The sequence below is a fragment of the Canis lupus genome, chromosome 26 (genome assembly GCF_011100685.1).
Source record: "Canis lupus familiaris isolate Mischka breed German Shepherd chromosome 26, alternate assembly UU_Cfam_GSD_1.0, whole genome shotgun sequence".
NCBI lineage: Eukaryota > Metazoa > Chordata > Mammalia > Carnivora > Canidae > Canis > Canis lupus.
The window spans coordinates 23666026-23685349 of NC_049247.1; the positions used below are offsets into that span (position 1 = coordinate 23666026).

The window sequence follows — 19324 nt, forward strand, 5'->3', positions numbered from 1 at the left end:
ATCCTTATTTTACAGATGGGGACACTGAGGCACACAACTTGCTCAAGATGAAATGGCAAGTTAATTGCAGACTAAAATTTGATTGTAGGCAGTGTGGCTGAAGAAGAGTGTGTGTACTTAACCATTATACTATGTATGCTCTCCAGATGAACACATGCTCAGATAAACACTATAAGAGCCCTGAGAGGTTGGATTTATTGTTTTTATTTTATAAAAAGGAAACTGAGGCCCAGGATGACTATGTGATTTAACCAAGTCACAGAGCTACTAAGTAGTTGAACAGAATTTGGATCTAGATTCCTTAACTCCAAAGCCTCTTTCCACTACATTGTACTGCTGGTTCTTTCTCTATTTATATACACACACACACACACACACACACACATATATATAATTTAACTTTACTTACTTTATAAATGTTAATTCCTCAAGTATTTACCAAATGCTAATAGTGACTAGCTTTGAATTCTTTTTCAAAAGCAAGTGCCCTGATTGTCTCAGAGTTTTCAGTGATAGTATCAGATTAATCCAGGTTATCTGTACATTCCAATATAGATGTAATAATGCATTATATTCTAATTGGCTGATGCTTTTTTTCAGGTCTTGATTCTCTAGAAATGCCATCAGAATGTCTTACCATCATAGAAAAAAATTTTTTTAAAGTTTATTTATTTAAGTAATCTCTATACCCAATGTGGGACTTGAACTTACAACCCCAAGATCAAAAGCTACATGCTTCACTGACTGAGTCATCCAGGCACCCCATAGAGAAATTGAAAAAAATTAATGTAGTGGGGCCCCTAAGTGGCTGCTGGTTAAAGGCCCAGCCCTTGATCTCAGCTCAGGTCTTGATCTTGGAGTCTTGATTTCAGAGTCATGAGTTCAAGTCCTATGTTAGGCTCCACATCGGACATAGAGCCGACTTTAAAAAAAGAAATCAATGTAGAAATCTAAAAATTCTTCTTATTGTGATATATTGTCTCTAAGGCTAATAACTACCCCAGTAGGGAGTCGTTTACATGGTTTAATGGGCCAGAACTAAAGCTTGGACTCTTGTAGTTACATATTTTGCTCATTTTATTTCTTCAAGTTTTAAGGGAAGCAATTGATGTGTTGAGTCAGATTTGAAGGTTATACACAGAAATGAAGGCTATATTCTGAAGTCAACAAAAGATATCTTGGAATCTTTAAGGACTGAAGAACTATTAGGTGGTTTTCAGTATCCTATAAGATATTGTAAAAGAGTGTCCCCTAGTGCTACTCTGAAGAAGTAATTTGAGAGAAATTAAATACTGCTTGTTTATAATCTCTATCACCATCTTGTGGCAGTGTCCTCAAATGATTCTGCCTTCTTTTATTTGCAAAATCAACCAGGATCTTGCATTAACCTATACACCAAAAAAAGTCACAGGTTATCCTGGGTGATCCAGAATGGAATTACTTTAAATGGGCTATTTTATAAATATCTTGGTCAGAATTCCATAAAATGTTGAAAAGAAGCCCCAGTGAATTAAATTAAGGACTTTGGGGGGAAAAAGGGAAATTTGCTTCTTTTTTTATGCTAGTGAAGCAATAGGAGTGAAAACTAGCTGTATCTTTTTACAATTTAAAGTCCTTCTGTTTTAATTTTTTGTTTATAGTAAATTCTACCCCTAATGTGGGGACTCAAACCTGTGATCCCAAGGTCAAAAGTCACACGCTCTACCCACTAAGCCAGCCAGGTGCCCCCAAACCAGATGTATTTTTAATGTTAATGGTTTTATGGTGTTAAAATACACATAATACAAAATTTACCGCTTCACCCATTCTCAAGTATATAATTCAGTGCCACTAAGTGCATTCATGGTGTTATACAACCATCACCCCATCCATTCCTAGAAAATTTTCATTATCCTGAACAAAAACTGTGTACTTTTTAAAAACCCGATTTTTTCCACCCTTCAGCTCTTTGTAACCTCTATTCTTTCTGTCCCTATGACGTTGACTACTTTGGGTACCTCTACTTCATATAAGTGAAATCAGGCAATATTTGTTCTTTTGTGTCTGGCTTATTTTACTTAGCATAATGTTTTCAAGGTTCATCCATGTTGTAGCATGTATCAGAATGTCATTCCTTTTTAAGGCTTCTGTATATCATTGTATTTACCACATTTTAAAAAACCCATTCAACTGTTGGTAGACATTTGGGTTGTTTCCACCTTTTAGATATTTTAAATAATACTGCTGTGAACATTAGTGTACAAGTATCTGAATTCCTGCTTTCAGTTCTTTGGCGTATATACCTAGAAGTGGAATTGCTGGATAGTATGGTAATTCTGTTTAACTTTTTCAGGAACTGCCATACTGTTTTTTATAGCAGCTGTATGATTCCCACCACAATGCACAAGGGTTCCAATTTCCCCACATCTTCACCAACATTATTATTTTCCATTTTGGGGGGATAGCCATCCTAATGGGTGTGAAGTGTAAACTTCTACTTTTGAGTTACCTTTGAAAACCAATAACAGGGGCACCTGGGTGGCTCAGTGGTTGAGCATCTGCCTTCGGCTCAGATCATGATCCTGGGATCCTGGGATGGGTCCAGCATCAGGCTCCCTGCAGGGAACCTGCTTCTTCCTCTGCTTATGTCTCTGCCTCTCTCTGTGTGTCTCTCATGAATAAATAAATAAAATATTTTTTAAAAAGAAAGAAAGAAAACAAATAACACATAAAGTTAATTCAAGAAATGTTTTGAGCCCCTGCTATATACAGAACACAGTTGCACTCTAAGGAAATAACAAGGATGAATAAAATATATCGTATCTTTAGGTGATTTACAATTTATTCTTCTCCTTCATATGTATTTGGGAACAAGCAAATCAACTTAAATTCTCACTGGGTGGTTGAAAAAACCAATCCAGAGATCTTATGCCAAATTTATGGAAAATGAGTAGTGGAGATAAAAATGTTTATTAAACTAATTTTCCAAAGAATACAGTCAAATGCTAATTATGTAGTTCTTTAGAAAATTCACAACAAATATTATGTCAGGCAAAGTCTAATTTTTTTCCCACCCCCACAGGTCTGACTTGTTAAAAGAATCCTGGTACATTACTACAATGGCCACTGCTCAGCTCTCTCACTCTATCAAAATTCATAAGGCATCTAAGGTAATTACTAAGAATTAAAGGAAAATCAATAACTATTTAGTGAGTTAGTTCAGAATCATGACTTTAATCTTTGGTGTTTTTTTAAAATAGCAGTTTTGTCAGTTAATTGGCACATATTTTATCAGAGTATGTCTACATTTTAACTGCCTAATCGACTGAGGGTGTTCAAGAAATTAGAATACATTCCTACAAAGTAACTTAATGGATGCTTGTTTCATGTTTATGTATTTAGGTTTTCTAGAGTAAAAGAAATCAGAAACAAAAGGATGTTTAAAGAGAATGATTTCTTGTTAGACATTTACTATCAAGCAATTAGGAAATTTCTGATATGCACTGTGATGTAATTATAAGGGCTGAGGAGAGGGGAACACCTGGGTGGCTCAGTGGTTGAGCATCTGTCTTCCACTCAAGGGGTTATCCCAGGATCTGGGATCAAGTCTGGCATTGGGCTCCCCACAGGAGCCTGCTTCTCGCTCTCCCTTTGCCTATGTTTCTGCCTCTCTCTCTGTGTGCCTCTCATGGATAAATAAATAAAATCTTAAAAAAAAAAAAAAACTGAGGAGAGAACACTGACAGGAACTTGGAGGAGAGAGCATGCCAGAGTCAAACAACCCTCCTGAGTTCATAAGGGCAGGTGTATCTTGCCCCATGACATTCATTAATGAATCATTCACTTATTAATTGAGATCTCAATATTATATAATGTATATACATACATGTGTGTATGTGTGTGTGTATATATAAATACTACACACACACACATACACACATATATATATATATAATGGTGTTATTCTCTGAGAGAATAAAATAAATCTTTATCTTCTAGTTTAGAATCTGGTAAGGGAAATAGGATTTAGAGGAGTTACGCCAATACACAAAGCAGTATATGTATTACATATATGTGAAAAAGAGTAAAGCAATATAAATTACGGGAATTTAGAGACTTTATATAGACTTGAATGGTTTGTGTATTACTCATGTAGGAAATGTGACTTAAGATAGACTTTGAATAATAAAAAGGATTTGAATAGAGGAGAGAGAAGAGAATTCTATGAGGAAAAACTATCAATATGCTTTGGCTCAAAATGAAAAATGATTATGGCATATTTTAGAGAATAATGAAGAACCCATCCTTACTGGAGTTGAGGGACATCATGTTGGACAGAAGTAGGAAACAAAATTGAATGGGAACTTTGGAAACAAATTAATATGGATCGTAAAAGCCAAGCTGAGGAATTTATACTTTATTTTTCAATCAGTGGACAGTCAGTGGGTTTGATCAGGAACATGAATAAAATTGTTTTAGGAATATTCAGCTGTAGTAAAAAAGGACAAGATTCAGGTTGAAGAAGAATTAGTGCAGAGAGAAAGCAGTCATCTTTCTGGGTCAAATTCAATATACTCACTGGATTCCTGATCTGATTTGATTTCCTAAGTGGGCTTCTTTCCTGGAACAGTGGGGAGAATGCTGAACTGGGTATATGAATTGCAATCAGCTTGGGTGTTATTTTTCTCACTGTAAATTAGCAAATTAACTTTTTGATATAAACAGATCCTTGTAGTTTGGACTGCAGGAACTACTTTTCCCAGTAAATTTTAAGTGACTGTATGATTTTTCTATTTAATACTTAAAGCAATAATAATAACATTTATTTCAGACTTACATGTACTGGGCACTGTGCCAAGGGATTTATATTATTATTTCAATTAAGCCTCACATTAAGGAGGATGCTGAAGTACAGAGAAGTAAAGTAACTTGTCTTAGGTAGTGTAACTTGACAGCTAAGCTGTCAAACAGCACTTATATCATTAGCACACTATATTGTTAAAATAACTTATAATAATATTTTCTATTATCAAGTCATAGTATTTTTATGTATTAGACTTTTACAAAAACATTGATGATGACCCTTAAAGTATTAGATCAGTTGAGCTAAAGTATTAGATCAGTTGAGCTAAGAAAAAAAAATCCCTGGAGTAGAAAAATAATAGAACTCTAGAGGGATTTTCCAACTATTGATCTTCATTACTACAAATGGCCTTTTAGAGTCTATATTAAAAATATATGTCTTTATACTTTCAGGTTATTTAATTTTACAAATGGTTATTACTCTAGTACCGCCTCTGAGTTTTGGCAAGTTTTCAATAAATTATTATATATGCATGCCATGCCAGCTATTACCCAATTACTCAAAAGAACCTTAATTTCTCAGGATCTGTGGGTACAAAAAACAATTTTCTATAAAATTTTACATGCGGGATCCCTGGGTGGCGCAGCGGTTCGGCGCCTGCCTTTGGCCCAGGGCGCGATCCTGGAGATCCGGGATCGAATCCCACGTCGGGCTCCCGGTGCATGGAGCCTGCTTCTCCCTCTGCCTGTGTCTCTGCCTCTCTCTCTCTCTCTGTGGTGTGACTATCATAAATAAATAAAAATTAAAAAAAAATTTTACATGCACATGCATATACACATGCACACGACATTCACACCTAATTCTCCTTCAGCTTCAATTTTTCCTACTTCTACTATAGCTTAACATTCCTAAAACGATTACTTTACTCACTCTCCTGATCAAACTGAGTTTCCAATGATTGCAGAATAAAGCATAAATTCCTTAACCTGGCTTTTAAGATCCATACTGATTTGTCTTCCAATTTCCTTTCATACATGCAAGAGTAATAATTTTATTATATATTTTTAACAACTGAATATGATATAGTTTGATCATTCATTGCGACTATATGTATACCAAAGAAGAACAAAGCTTATATAGCAAAATCATGACTAGAATGTCTTTGGAATACAGATACAGAAAGCTTTTTTAGGGGGTGCTTGGGTGGTTCCATCGGTTAAGCATCCGATTCTTGGTTTCAGCTCAGGTCATGATCTTAGGGTCTTGAGATTGAGCCCTGTGTCAGGTCTGCTTGAGATTCTGTCTTTCCCTCTTCCTCTGCCCCTCTCCCTTCAAATAAATAAATCCTTTTTAAAAAAATATTTTATTTATTTATTCATGAGAGACACACAGAGAGAGAGGCAGAGACACAGGCAGAGGGAGAAGCAGGCTCCATGCAGGAAGCCCGATGTGGGACTCGATCCTAGGACCCTGGGATCACACCCCAAGTCAAAGGCGGACACTCAAGTGCTGAGCCACCCAGGCATCCCAATAAATAAATCTTAAAAAAAAAAAAGAAGCTTTTTGGGGGGCACATGGCTGACTCAGTTGGAAGAGCATTTAACTCTTGATCTTGAGGTCATGAGGTCAAGCCCTACATTGAGTGTAGAGATTACATAAATACATTAAAAGAAAGAAAAGCTTTTGGTCATAATTGGTGAATTACTGAAAACTACATATGAAATTAATGATGTACTATATGTTGGCTAATGGAATTTAAATTTTAAAAAGTGTTATGCTAAAAAAGGAAGAAAAAAAAAAGCTTTTGGGAGTTCTTCATCAAAGGCATATTTGTGGGTCATACCTGCCTCTAAGTAACAGAATTATTAAAATTTCAACAGTAGAAACTGTGTAGTATAGTAAAAAGACCTGAATTTGACTAAAATAATCAGAGACTTAACCATCCTGACTTCTGACAGCATAAAAGTAGTAGTTTCACCTACTTTTGTATTTTATATAAGTGAAATCGGTAGTAATAATTTTTATCTGGTTTATTTTGCTCAGATTTATGTGTGAGAGTCATCAGTATTGTTAAGAACAGTTGTAAAAAAAAAAGAACAGTTGTAGATCATTCTCATATCTGTATAATATTCCATTATGGGGATATATTACAATTTGTTTATTCATTCTTTTGTTATTGGGCATTTGGATAGTTTCCATTTGGGGTCCATTACAAAAAAAGCTGTTATAAATGTTCTTTGGTGAGCATATGTATGTATATCTGTCAAGTGTATACTTATGAGTGAAATATGGATCATAGAATATGTGTATCTTTAGCTTTAGTGGATACCACTAAGCATATTTTCCAAAGAGGTTGTACCCATTTAGTATGCTCCTGTAAACAGTATTTAATAAAAGTTTTGACTGATTCACATCTTTATCAACATTTGATATTTTCTGATTTTTAAAAATATTAGCTGTTTTGTTAGGTATGTAGTGTTCTTGTGGTTTTATTTTATTTTTTTAAATATCAGGGAGAAGCTATTCTTTTTAAAAAAAAATCTTATTTATTTGTTCATAAGAGACAGGAGAGAGAGAGAGAGAGAGAGAGAGGCAGAGACATAGGCAGAAGGAAAAGCAGGCTCCCTGCAGGGAGCCTGATGTGGACTCGATCCTAGGACTCTGGAATCAAAGGCAGATGCTCAACAACTGAGCCACCCAGGTGCCCCTCATTGTGGTGTTAGTGTGCATGTCCCTAACAAAGTTTGAGCATTTTTTTTTTTAGGGAAAGGGAGGGGCAGAGAGAGAGAGAGAGAGACAGAGAGAGAGAGAGAGACACTCCAGATCCAGCATGAAGCCTGACACAGGGCTCGATCTCACAATCCTTGAGATCATGACCTGAGCTGAAATCAAGCATCGGATACTAACCCACCTGAGCCACCTTGGCGCCCCATTTGAGCACTGTTTACTGGCCATTTGGATATCCTGTTTTGTGGAGTGTCTATTCAAGTCTTTTATCCATATTTTTCTTTTTGAGTGTCTATTTTTTTCTTAGTGAATTTTAGGAATTCTTCGTATATCCTGGATATGAGTCCTTTGCAGATGCAAGTATTGAGAATTCTACTCCTAAGCGAGTTGCTTCTTTGAACAGGAGTTCTTAAGTTTAATATAATCTAATTCATCGATATTTGGAAAATACTTTAAAATTAAAATGTATTGACACAATACCAGCTGGAGTTCATGAGACATATTTTGTGTTTAAATTAAATAAGAAAGCAAAAAGCAGTCTCAGACTAATTGTGCAAAAATGATCAAAATTTTATTTTTATACATGTACACAGTAAATACTGAATGTGGCAAACATATGTTGAAATGGTAACTCAAGATGCAGAACAAACTCTCAGCAAATATTCTGTATTGTATTTAGTAGACATTTTTTTAAAAGATGTATTTATTCATTTTAAAGAAAAGGGAGCAGAATGGGGAGGGACAGACGGAGAAGGAGAGAGAATCCCAAGCAGATTCCGCATGGATCCCTATGCTGGGACTTGATCCCATGACCCTGAGACTTAGAGCCAAAGCCAAAAGTTGGACACTCACCTGACTGTGCCACCCAGGTGCCTCTAGACAATTCTTATATACTGAACTAAAATTCATGCATCTGTCTTATGACATTCCTAATATGGCATATGATTTCTTAAGGCAGACCTTCCAATCATTTAAGAATAACTATAAATTTTTCAATATATCATACACACATTATAAAATTTAGAAGGAAACTATTGTTAACATCCATATATTTTGTAGAAAGTTATCTGACATTTTACAGAACCTCAGTATTCTACAGAACTCTAGCTTCAGCAAAGCACAAAAGTATGGAGATACATGGTAGTAGAATAGTAAATGAATAGTGGTTCCACATAGCTAGAGTGAGGTGCATAGAAAGGATAGGGAGTAGGGGCAGAGAAGAAGGGGTTGGCAGATGAGGCAAGAGAGCTAGGCAAGGATAAGACTGATAGTTCGCAAATCCAATACTGATACTTGAACTCTATCCTGCGTGAACACTGGTCATGTTGTAATACAATTTGTATTTTTAAAGTTAATAATGATGGTGATATGAAGGACAAGAATGAATGAGAGTTGTTGGCAGGGAGATCAGGGACTACAGCAGTAATAAAGGAAAGAAATAAGTATGCCCTGAGTCAAGGCAGTGGCAGTGAGAAGGGAAAGGAAAATATACATTTGAGGATTCCTTAAGAGAGAATTATAGGGGATCCCTGGGTGGCGCAGCGGTTTGGCGCCTGCCTTTGGCCCAGGGCGCGATCCTGGAGACCCGGGATCGAATCCCACATCGGGCTCCCGGTGCATGGAGCCTGCTTCTCCCTCTGCCTGTGTCTCTGCCTCTCTCTCTCTCTCTCTGTAACTATCATAAATAAATAAAAATTAAAAAAAAAATAGAGAGAATTATAGGATTTAGTGATTGGAAATGGGATATGAAGGAAAAAGAGAAGCCAAAGATCCCCCTATTTCTAGCCTGAATGATTGGAATGGAAGCTGATTGATTTGTCTGACAATAAAATTTGGGATCAAGTGTCAATTAAAGATGATTGAGATAAACTGAGTATGAGGGGTCTACAAAGTGGTCTAGATACAGATGTTCACAGAACAGAAACATAGAAGTGGAGCTCAGAACAGAAGACTTGAAGTCTCCTCTGTGTAGGCTATAGCCAAAGCAGTTAGACTAGATGAGATTACCCCAAAAGCAAGAACTATGCAAAGAGAAAAGGACTAAAGATAGAATTTAAAGGGCAGAAAAAACTGGAAGAAATAAAAGAGACTGAGATAGATATGGAGGGATGGATGAAAAATCAAAAGAAGACAGTGTTATAGCAGCTGAAAGAGAAGAGGAAGGTTTGGGCAGAAGTGTCAAACACTGCAGAGAAGTTACACAGTAGGAAGGACAGAAGAGATCAAAGACAGGATGTACCTGATAACTCTGGAGAGAATAGTATAGAATGGAGGGTATAAAAGACAGATTGCATTGTATTCTGAGGAGTGTGTGAAAGGGAAGGAGATTACGTAAAAAAAAAAAAAAAAAAAAAGTAGGGCGGGGGGAGGAGATGATAGTAATATTCCAATTTTGCCTCAAACCCATGGATCATCGTGAAATAAATTATATTAGTCTTGAATTACTTGGTAACTTTCCCTGCCTTTCTGCTCTGCTTTGCCTATGGATATCAAATTTAATGCAATTTTTCAAAGCTGTGTTTCCTTTTGATTATCTTTAAAAGTATCAGATTTGAAAAAAAAAAGTATCAGATTTGAAGTCTTGAAAAATCTTTCTATCGTGTCTGTGGTAATGGCATCATGGCTGAATATATTAAAGAATACTAATCTTTTTCATCTTTTTTTTCCCCCAGGAAACAGTTTTTCCATCCCAAATCACTAATGAGCATGAGTCATTGATCATGGTGAAGAAGCTTTTTGCTACTTCTATCTCATGTATAACATATCTAAGAGGACTGTTTCCAGAGAGCTCTTATGGAGAACGCCATTTGGATGGTAAAGTTTAACTAAGTGGTTACCTTGGCTGTTGCAGTCCTTTCCTCTACTTGGCAGGAATAAACCTTTCCTTTCTCACAGAGTGTGCTAATTCCAAGTCATGGCTTGTTCTTCAAGATCAATTTGCTAATTCATTTTCCATTTTAATTTCAGTATGTTTAGTGGTTTTACTTATAGGAATCATTAGTTCCTGGCTAGATACCAAATGACAGACTGAGAAGAAAAGAAATCTGTATAGACAAGCCCAGTAATTCTTAACCATACCTTTAAAAGCAACAGCCAGATAAAAATCTATTTGGGTAGCTGTAGATTTGTGCTATTTTGTGTCTCAGTTGAGTTTGTTCTTTAAGGTATACTTTGGCACTGAGGCAGTTTAATGGAGTCAGGTGAAAAACTCTTCTTCCTGTTAACACATACAAATATGCTGAAAGAAAAGCATATTCATGCCAAACCCATTTGTCGATTTGCATGATTATTCTAATCAGTGCCTTTCTTTTCTCAATTGTCTCCTAACTTTACTCCTTTTTATTTCTTGTGTCTTACACTGATGATCTTATTTCCTTATATTACAAATTGTTTTGGCTCCTTTCCTTCTCTTGTACTGAAAAGAAAAAAAAATGTACCTAGGGCTCTTCAATTTTTTAGACTCTTATCATTAGCCTAAAAAGCTGGATTGTGGTAACTTCAGAAAATCTTGCTGATTTGTCACTAAAATGGGAACTATCATTTAGGAAAATAAATGTAGAGAGCTATAAGTTTCCTTGTAAGATCTTATTTTTCAAAATCTAACTTTACTTTAAATTCCTCACATCTGTATTTAATGATATATTGGTCTCATTCCAATTGAATTTTCTTAACATTTCATCCCCTATACTAGCATCAACGAAATGCATGTGTGCTGTAAATCCAAAAGCATGATGTTTTCAGTCATGACAACTTCATTTGTATCATGTCTTCTTTTGGTCTATAGAATATAAATCTGTAATAGTGAATATGTTTATAGGTAGCACTTGGTTGCATTTCTCCTTGTTTGGAACAGAATTGGAAAAAGTGGAAAAAGATATGTTTGGGGTAACTAATTAAGGGCTTATTATGTGCCCATCACTACCCTAGGCATGGTGAGGGGGGCGGATGTTAAAAAAAATTCAACTAAGTATATTTGAAGATCTAATTGGTTTTATTCGATGATTCATAAATAGTGCAGCAACCAATCTAGCAAAAAGAAAGGAGCTCTGAGGAGCATTACAAATTGATAGACAGAAACAGAGTGGGACAAGGAAGTCATTAGTAAAAAGAAGAGAAAGGTTTATTTCAGGCAAGGTCACCTTCCTTGGGTGGGGGGGAGGGGTGGGGGCCTACCATGCTGATTACCTCACTAGTATTGATCAGAAAATACCAGATTGACTGGTTAAAGATTACATTCCTGCAATTAAGTCTTGATTTGCTCCTTGTGGGGAACAAGTGACTCAATTTTAGGCCGGCCCTTCCTTCTTTCCTTCTTTCCTTCTTTCCTTCTTTCCTCCTTTCCTCCTTTCCTTCTTTCCTTCCTTCCTTCCTTCCTTCCTCCCTTCCTTCCTTCCTTCCTTCCTTCCTTCCTTCCTTCCTTCCTTCCTTCCTTCCTTCCAATAGAGGTAATACTATTACTTATAGCTTTATTTTTTGTGATAGTTTTAGTAGAAGTTATAGGTCTCCCTCTCAGTGTTTGGTCTTAAAGTAACATATATCATAAAAATGCTCAGTACTCCTATGTCACTCTCCTTTTGGTGATCTCTAAATATTATACCAACATGTGGTAATTTTCATGTACCTCAACAGAGGTAGAGGAACATCAGTTTTAGGATAGGAAAACAATATGAAAAGGTGAAGTGATATGCAAAGTCATATGTGAATCAGTGATAGATTTTGGACTGATCTAAGCCAAAACTCTTTAAATATGATTTTCCTGTTCTCTCACTATAGTAAGGTAGTTGAATTTCAGTTGGAAATTAATATTTGAGAATAATCCATGGGAAAAATCTTATCTTTATTTTCATTTAGAGGGGAGAGAAATATGAGAGAACTAATTTGAGATTAAGGTACATGTTTTAAATTGGTTAATGGAGATGGTCTCAATAGTCCCTTATGACTACTTGGAATTTAACAGAAGCAGAGAAGTGACAACAAGTCAGTTGTGTTGCATTGTAGAAGGGGAGACTGCTAGACTATGATCAAAATTAGACTAAGCTAGTTTTCAACATAGGATTTATTTTTAAAGTAGGTATTTAGAGATTCAAAATGTTTTTATAAGTTATAAAATTAAGATATATAAATAAAGTAAAGGAAATACCCTTGTTTAGCATGGACAATTTTAGTACAGTAATCATTTAGTAGAGGAAAATAGCCTATGTTTCTATTTTTGTAGACCTCAGTTTAAAAATCCTTCGAGAAGATAAAAAATGTCCTGGGTCACTGCATATTATCAAATGGTAAGTAACTGAAATTCCACAAAAGTTGAACAACATTATTTTTGTCATGGCTGAAATTACCCATAAGACTTTATTTGAGGGATCCCTGGGTGGCTCAGCAGTTAAACGCCTGCCTTCGTCCCGGGGGGGGGGCATGATTCTGGAGTCCTGGGATTGAGTCCCATGTCGGGCTCCCTGCAGGGAGCCTGCTTCTCCCTCTACCTGTGTCTCTCTGCCTCTCTCTCTCTCTCTCTGTGTCTCTCATGAGTAAATAAATAAAATCTTAAAAAAAAAAAAAAGACTATTTGGTAAGATCATTTCCTTAAAACCCTTCCTTTCTTATTTTCTTTCCTTCCTTCCTTCTTTCCTTCTTTCCTTCCTTCCTTCTTTCCTTTCTTCCTTCTTTTTTTCACAATTTCCTGGAAATTTAAAACAATTATTCAATCTAATTTTAAGATACTGACTTAGTTTTGTTTTTGAAGAAAATGAACTTGTATAAAGAAAAATAATTGTATTCTTGAAACAAATATAGCACTGTATGTCACCTTCAATAACAAAAATTAAAAAAAAGAAAAATATCAATCAAAATTTGATTACTCCTCATATGCATGTCAGTATCCTAAACATTATGGCAGACAAAAAGGAATGTAAGATGGGGTTCTCTACCTTAAAATTGTTTACCTATTACCTATAAAGATCTAACAACATATTAAATGACACTGGGAGATTTCAAAAAAGCTCAAATGGGAAAGGTAAAATGATTACCTACTTAATGTACTTAAAAACAAAAATTATAAATCAGTTCTGTACTTGGAATTTTTTTGGCTTTTACATCTGGCCCAAATTGACATCAAACATTTATTTCTTGACAGGATCCAAGGTTGTTTTGATGCTTTGGAAAAGAAATACGTAAGAATGTTTTTAAATTTACACCATAATTAAAGACTTACCTTTTATACCTTAAAAAAAAGTTTAGCTTTTATTTTGTTGTTGTGTATTAACAGCGCACTAGTGCCTACATTTGCATTTATGAAAGTTTCTTTTTATGTCTTTGCTGTCTTGTTGATGTCTTGGTTTCATCGATTAGAAAGGAAACCTTCATTTTTCTCTTTTACATACTCATATCTTTTTGACCACAGAATTTCCTCTGAAGTCACTGGAAAAGATCCAGAGGATGTGGGACAGGGGAGACAAGAATCTGGCATTTAGCACATTGAACATGTTCAAAATAGTTGTGATTCAGTTCACAGATATGAAAGGAAAAAACGGACTTGAATAATTAGTATTTATTCTATTTTAATTATTTTATTAACTATGTTTGGTTCATGTATATAACCTGTTCCCTCCAATAGCTAGTATTGTACCTTGGATTTTTAAAAATGCAGCTTGAATTTTAAGTGCATTAGATCTTTCTTGCTGCCCAAGACAGCTATGAAGGGTGTAAAAATTAGAGGCTCTAGTCCTAATTGAAGAGACAAAATGTATATAAATGAACCTTCTACCACTGTTTCCCCTCTTCCTTCCCATCCAAATCTTCTTTTAAATTCTTCTCAATTTGGGGCAGCCCTGGTGGCACAGTGGTTTGGCACTGCCTGCAGCCTGGGTTGTGATCCTGGAGACCCCGGATTGAGTCCCACGTTGGGCTCCCTGCATGGAGCCTGCTTCTCCCTCTGCCTGTGTCTCTGCCTCTCTGTGTGTCTATGAATAAATAAATAAAATCTTTAAAAATAAATAAATTCTTCTCAATTCATATTCCCTTAAGAAATTTTGAGGTGAATAAGCCTTATCTTGGATTATTTAGTTGCACTCATACATTTCCTTTTACAATAAACAGTTCTTTTTTATAATTCATTCAACACTGACCTGGGAAACTGAGAGATACAAAATTAAAACAGATACGGGTTGTGCACACAAGGATCTAGACCATGGCAGAAGATAAATGATATTCATATGCATGGCTGATAAACACTGGCCCGGCTGTGCCTGTTATTAAATTATTGAAATACTTTATATCAGGTGATAAATAGCTGTTTTGCGAGGACCCTTAGTGACCTCCACCGTTGTCTCCCCCTCACCTCACCATTGTCTCATTTGGGATCTCCCTAGACCTATCCATAATCTAGCAACCAAAGGGTTAGCATCTGGCCCAGAGGAGCTTCCAGGAACCCAGCAACCAAAGCTAAGTTGGCATCCTTTCTGATTGGCCAGTACCTGTGCCATATTGGACTGTTAAATACTGATTTTTTTTTCTACATCAGTTTGATATTTTTACATTAAAAATGTTTACATTTTTTATGTAAAAATATCAGATATTTTGACTATAGCTCTATCACAAATATAAATACCCGTAATACTCATTAGAAATATATACATGCTAAAGAAAAGATACTGATTGTGTGCAATACAAGTGTGGAAAAGGAGAGGTTGTATTTAGCAAGGAACATGAGGGAAATCTTTGGGAGAAAATGGCTTTTGAACTTTGAAGGCCCTTAGTATTTGGACAGGTTTAAATGGAGAAAGTCATCACCAGCATACAAACGCTACTCATTCATTCTCCTTCATCCATTCATTTAGCAACATTTATTGAGCATCCATCATTGAGAGGCAGTGCAAAACAGTTAAGAGCACAAGTTTTGGAATCAGTCTAAAGGGAATCCCAGTTCTGGATTTAACACCTGTGTAATCTTGGGCAAGTACTTACCTCTTGGTACCTTCGTTGCTTTATATACAAAGTGGGGATAATAATAGAACTTACCTCTTAGGGTTTTTTGAAAATTAAATGAACTAATCTAAAGCACTGATTTTCAAATGTTAGTTTGCATTGGAATCCCCTGGAGGACTTGTTAAAACACACATTGTCAGGCCCCACCCCAAAATCTCTGATGTGAGACTTTTGCATTTCAGATAAATTTCAGGTGATATTGAGACTGCTGGTCTAGGGACCATACTTTGAGAACCACTGATATAAAATGTTTAGAACAATGTCTAGCATATAACAAACACTATGTAAATGTTAACTCTTTTCCCCTTTCCTCCCTGTCTCCCTTCCTCCCTTCTTCCCTCCCTTTGTCTCTACTTTTGTTCTTTCCCTCCTTTCTCCTCTCCTTCCTTCATTCTCTTCCTTCCTCTCTTCCTTTTTTATCTATTTAATCTGTAACAGACATTGTACCTAAATACTGGGTGAGATAAAAATAAGGGAAAGGTGTGATCCCTCCACTCAAGGAGTGTCATTTCTTAAATAATTACAATGTTACAGGTGCAAAAATAGCAATGTGATGTAAAAAAGATTATCTACCTAGTTTGATGGATTTATTTTACTGAAATGACTACTTGTATGACTGAATTAATTAAATTTACTGTGTTGGGAGATTAAATGACAACACCTTAGATGGATGACTTAGACTCTTAGTGGTATTTATATTTGTTTTCAGTTGTTAGTCTCTTGATTTCCTGCTAGGAAACAATAAATGTGTTAAAAATACTTTGAGTAAAGTCAAATTGGAGTATCTAAAATGTTCTTCAGTAGAAGATGATGATTATTTCTAGTGAAATTTTGGGAGATTTTACCCTCTTTCCTTTGTAATTCATATTATGCTCAAATTCTTTAAACATGCATGCATTTTTAGATAGTTATAAAGAAGATACTATATTGTACAAAGCCTCCTAATCTGTCTCTTACTCCCATTTTTAGTCCCCTACCATTCCAACTCACTATCCACACTACATTCTTTCAGAAATCTAATAATATCAATCTGTTGCCTGAAAATATTCCAAGGCTTCTAAAATAAAGTTGAGAGTCCTTCACAGAGAACCTGTATGATCTAGTTTCTACCTGCCTTTCTAAATGTCATCACGCTCACCATTGCTAGCCATTTTAAAGCCACACAAAGATCTAGGACATGCCAAGTGCTTTTTCCCTTTATATGGGTTGTTGCTTTTGCCTGCAAAATTGTCTTCCCTATCCATACCATTTAGATGGCTAGCTCCAATTTATCCTTCAAGTCTCACCCTAAATATCCTTCAGGTCTCAGCCTACTTTCTTAGAGAGGTCTTCCTGGAACACACACCTCTACCCCAGCTTAGATTGTCATTTTGTTTCATGTTCTCAAGTGTCCTGTGCTACTTTGTCATAGCAATTAACACAATTGTAATTATGTACCTATCTGTTTGCTTTTTTTGTTTAATGTTTTCTCTCCTGTTGGTCTTCATGCTCCCTGAGATTGGGGGCCATGTCTATTTTTGAATGAATGAACTATTAGTCATATAATATAAATTAGAGTTTTACTGTGTAGTCTTAAAATCAATTGTATGCAGTAACGAAAATAGCCACACAGTGTCACTAAAGTTTTAGTCCTTTGGGTGAGAAAGGTGAATAATTTGATAGAAATTATGGATTGGGACCTTTAAAAAAATTTATTTATACATTTAGTTTTAAATTTTTAACTAGGTTTAATGACCAACATGGAGCTTGAACTCATGACCTTGAGATTAAGACTCATATGCTCTAACAACTGAGCCAGCCAGGCACCTCTGGTCCAGAAATTTTCTAATTTGTATTCCAGTTTTAAAATTTTTATCAGAGGCTAGATTATATCTCTATATATTGGATTACTCTTTCAAGCAGAGAGAATCTGTTTGTATTAATATGTATGTAGGTAGGGCAAGGGTTTCGTAGACTTATCAGACTTTAAAATTTTTGTTTTTATAGAATAGTTTTAAAAGACACAATTTTTTGGAGATACTGGTGGCATATTTAATGTTTAGTAATAATGAATTATTTTGTATATCTTTTGCCTCCCAAACTAAAATATAACTTATAGAAAGTACATATATATGTATGTATGCATGTATGTATTTTTTTGCATTGCTCCTCTCCAGCAGAACTCTGTGTATGTAAATTTATACTCAAATGAATGAGTGAATTAGTATCCCTTTTTCAGATCTTCTACCCAAATCTTTGGAACCTCTCTGAAATCATATTTTAATTAGCCTTTATTTGAAATAACAGTAATATCAGTGGAAGTATATAATAACAGTGGTTTTCTTTTCTCTTGAAGCTACACATGGCAGTACTTACAGTAAGTACACATTTAAAGACCAAACCAATGTCTCTATTGTCTTTTGGCAGGTAAAACATTAAAATAGTACTATCCCCACTTCTCCCTAAATTTATCTGTCCTATGACATTTTAGAATAAAAAATATATAATTTATCAGAAGTTTTTTTTTAATAATAAATTTATTTTTTATTGGTGTTCAATTTGCCAACATATGGAATAACACCCAGTGCTCATCCCGTCAAGTGCCCACCTCAGTGCCTGTCACCCATTCACCCCCACTCCCCGCCCTCCTCCCCTTCCACCACCCCTAGTTCGTTTCCCAGAGTTAAGAGTCCTTACGTTCTGTCTCCCTTTCTGATATTTCCTACCCATTTCTTCTCCCTTCCCATCTATTCCCTTTCACTATTATTTATATTCCCCAAATGAATGAGAACGTATAATGTTTGTCCTTCTCCTATTGACTTATTTCACTCAGCATAATACCCTCCAGTTCCATCCACGTTGAAGCAAATGGTGGGTATTTGTCATTTCTAATGGCTGAGTAATATCAGAAGTTTTAATGAAAGATCACAAATTATGTATTTCTTAGGTATATTACAATACATGGGAAAGTATATAAGGATATACTGTTTGCTTCATATATTGGCTATCAGGATTTCATTTTTTAAAAATTACTTTACAGCCTCGGGGTTTTTTTGTTTTTGTGGTTGTATAGACTTTTTTGAAGTCTTGTGTGCTTCTGAGTATAACATGGTATATATAGTTAAGAATAGAAAGAAAATGAGAAGATAACATGGAGAGTATTAAATATTTGATTTATTTAAACATTTTTAAACCATAACAAATTGTCTTGAAATATGTATATCTCAGTCCTCAATTAATAGAGCACAAATTGAACTCTTCACATAGAAAATATATTCTGTGAGGAGTAATCTAGTAAGTTTCAGAAATTGAATGTTATTTATTTCTCCTTAAACAGCTTTACACAAATCCCAAGGAACCTGAGGTAAGAATACATTGAGAGGGGATTTTATTTTAAATGTGTTTACCTGAATTGAGCCTACTGATTATGTTACTAGATTACTATATGAGCAAAGTAACTCATCATGAACTCTGTCAGTGTGTTTTGTTATAAACCATCAATTCTTTATTATGAAATTTTAAAAACTACTTAGGGATGTTGAAAAAACTTTTAAAAGAACATAGAGGAGCCTATTCCCTAACATGTTAAAATTAAAAATTTCTGTGTGTATAAAACCACATTTTATTATTTATTTTAACTGATTTTGAATCCTTTCTGTTTGTGGCCTTTTGGAAAATATGGCATAATTCTAAACTTTTCTCTTTTTTGCCAAATAAATTCTTTCCTATTTGACCTTTTTATAGAGTTTCAGATCTTTACTCCTTCTTTCTCTCTTAATTTCTTCCCTGTTGAATCCTACTCATCTTCTAGGCCAACTTATGTCCAAATCTCCCATGAAAGCCTCTTGGCCTATA

The 19324-nt window shown here is 35.2% G+C and overlaps 1 protein-coding gene and 1 long non-coding RNA gene across 11 annotated transcripts in view; one reads left to right on the forward strand and one right to left on the reverse strand.

Moving 5' to 3' along the window:
* Nucleotides 1-522, reverse strand: part of LOC119877596 — a 64702-nt gene extending 64180 nt beyond the window's left edge. For 4 of the 5 annotated variants that reach the window (XR_005379373.1, XR_005379369.1, XR_005379375.1 and 1 more), the window contains exon 1: nt 410-515. This is a non-coding gene — a long non-coding RNA (uncharacterized LOC119877596). Of the gene's footprint in view, nt 1-409 lie in introns of all 5 variants that reach the window. The other variant, XR_005379371.1, reaches the window with a different exon arrangement.
* Nucleotides 1-19324, forward strand: part of HORMAD2 (HORMA domain containing 2) — an 88558-nt gene that overhangs the window by 4912 nt on the left and 64322 nt on the right. For 3 of the 6 annotated variants that reach the window (XR_005379368.1, XM_038575623.1, XM_038575622.1), the window contains exons 2-8: nt 16-55; nt 3062-3149; nt 10183-10324; nt 12726-12789; nt 13641-13677; nt 17826-17846; nt 18807-18833. Coding sequence is in view for 5 of the 6 variants with exons in the window: in XM_038575623.1 (XP_038431551.1) it covers nt 48-55; nt 3062-3149; nt 10183-10324; nt 12726-12789; nt 13641-13677; nt 17826-17846; nt 18807-18833 (387 nt within the window). In the remaining variant the exon portion in view is untranslated. The remainder of the gene's footprint in view (nt 1-15; nt 56-3061; nt 3150-10182; nt 10325-12725; nt 12790-13640; nt 13678-17825; nt 17847-18806; nt 18834-19324) is intronic. The other 3 variants (XM_038575624.1, XM_038575625.1, XM_038575626.1) reach the window with 2 other exon arrangements.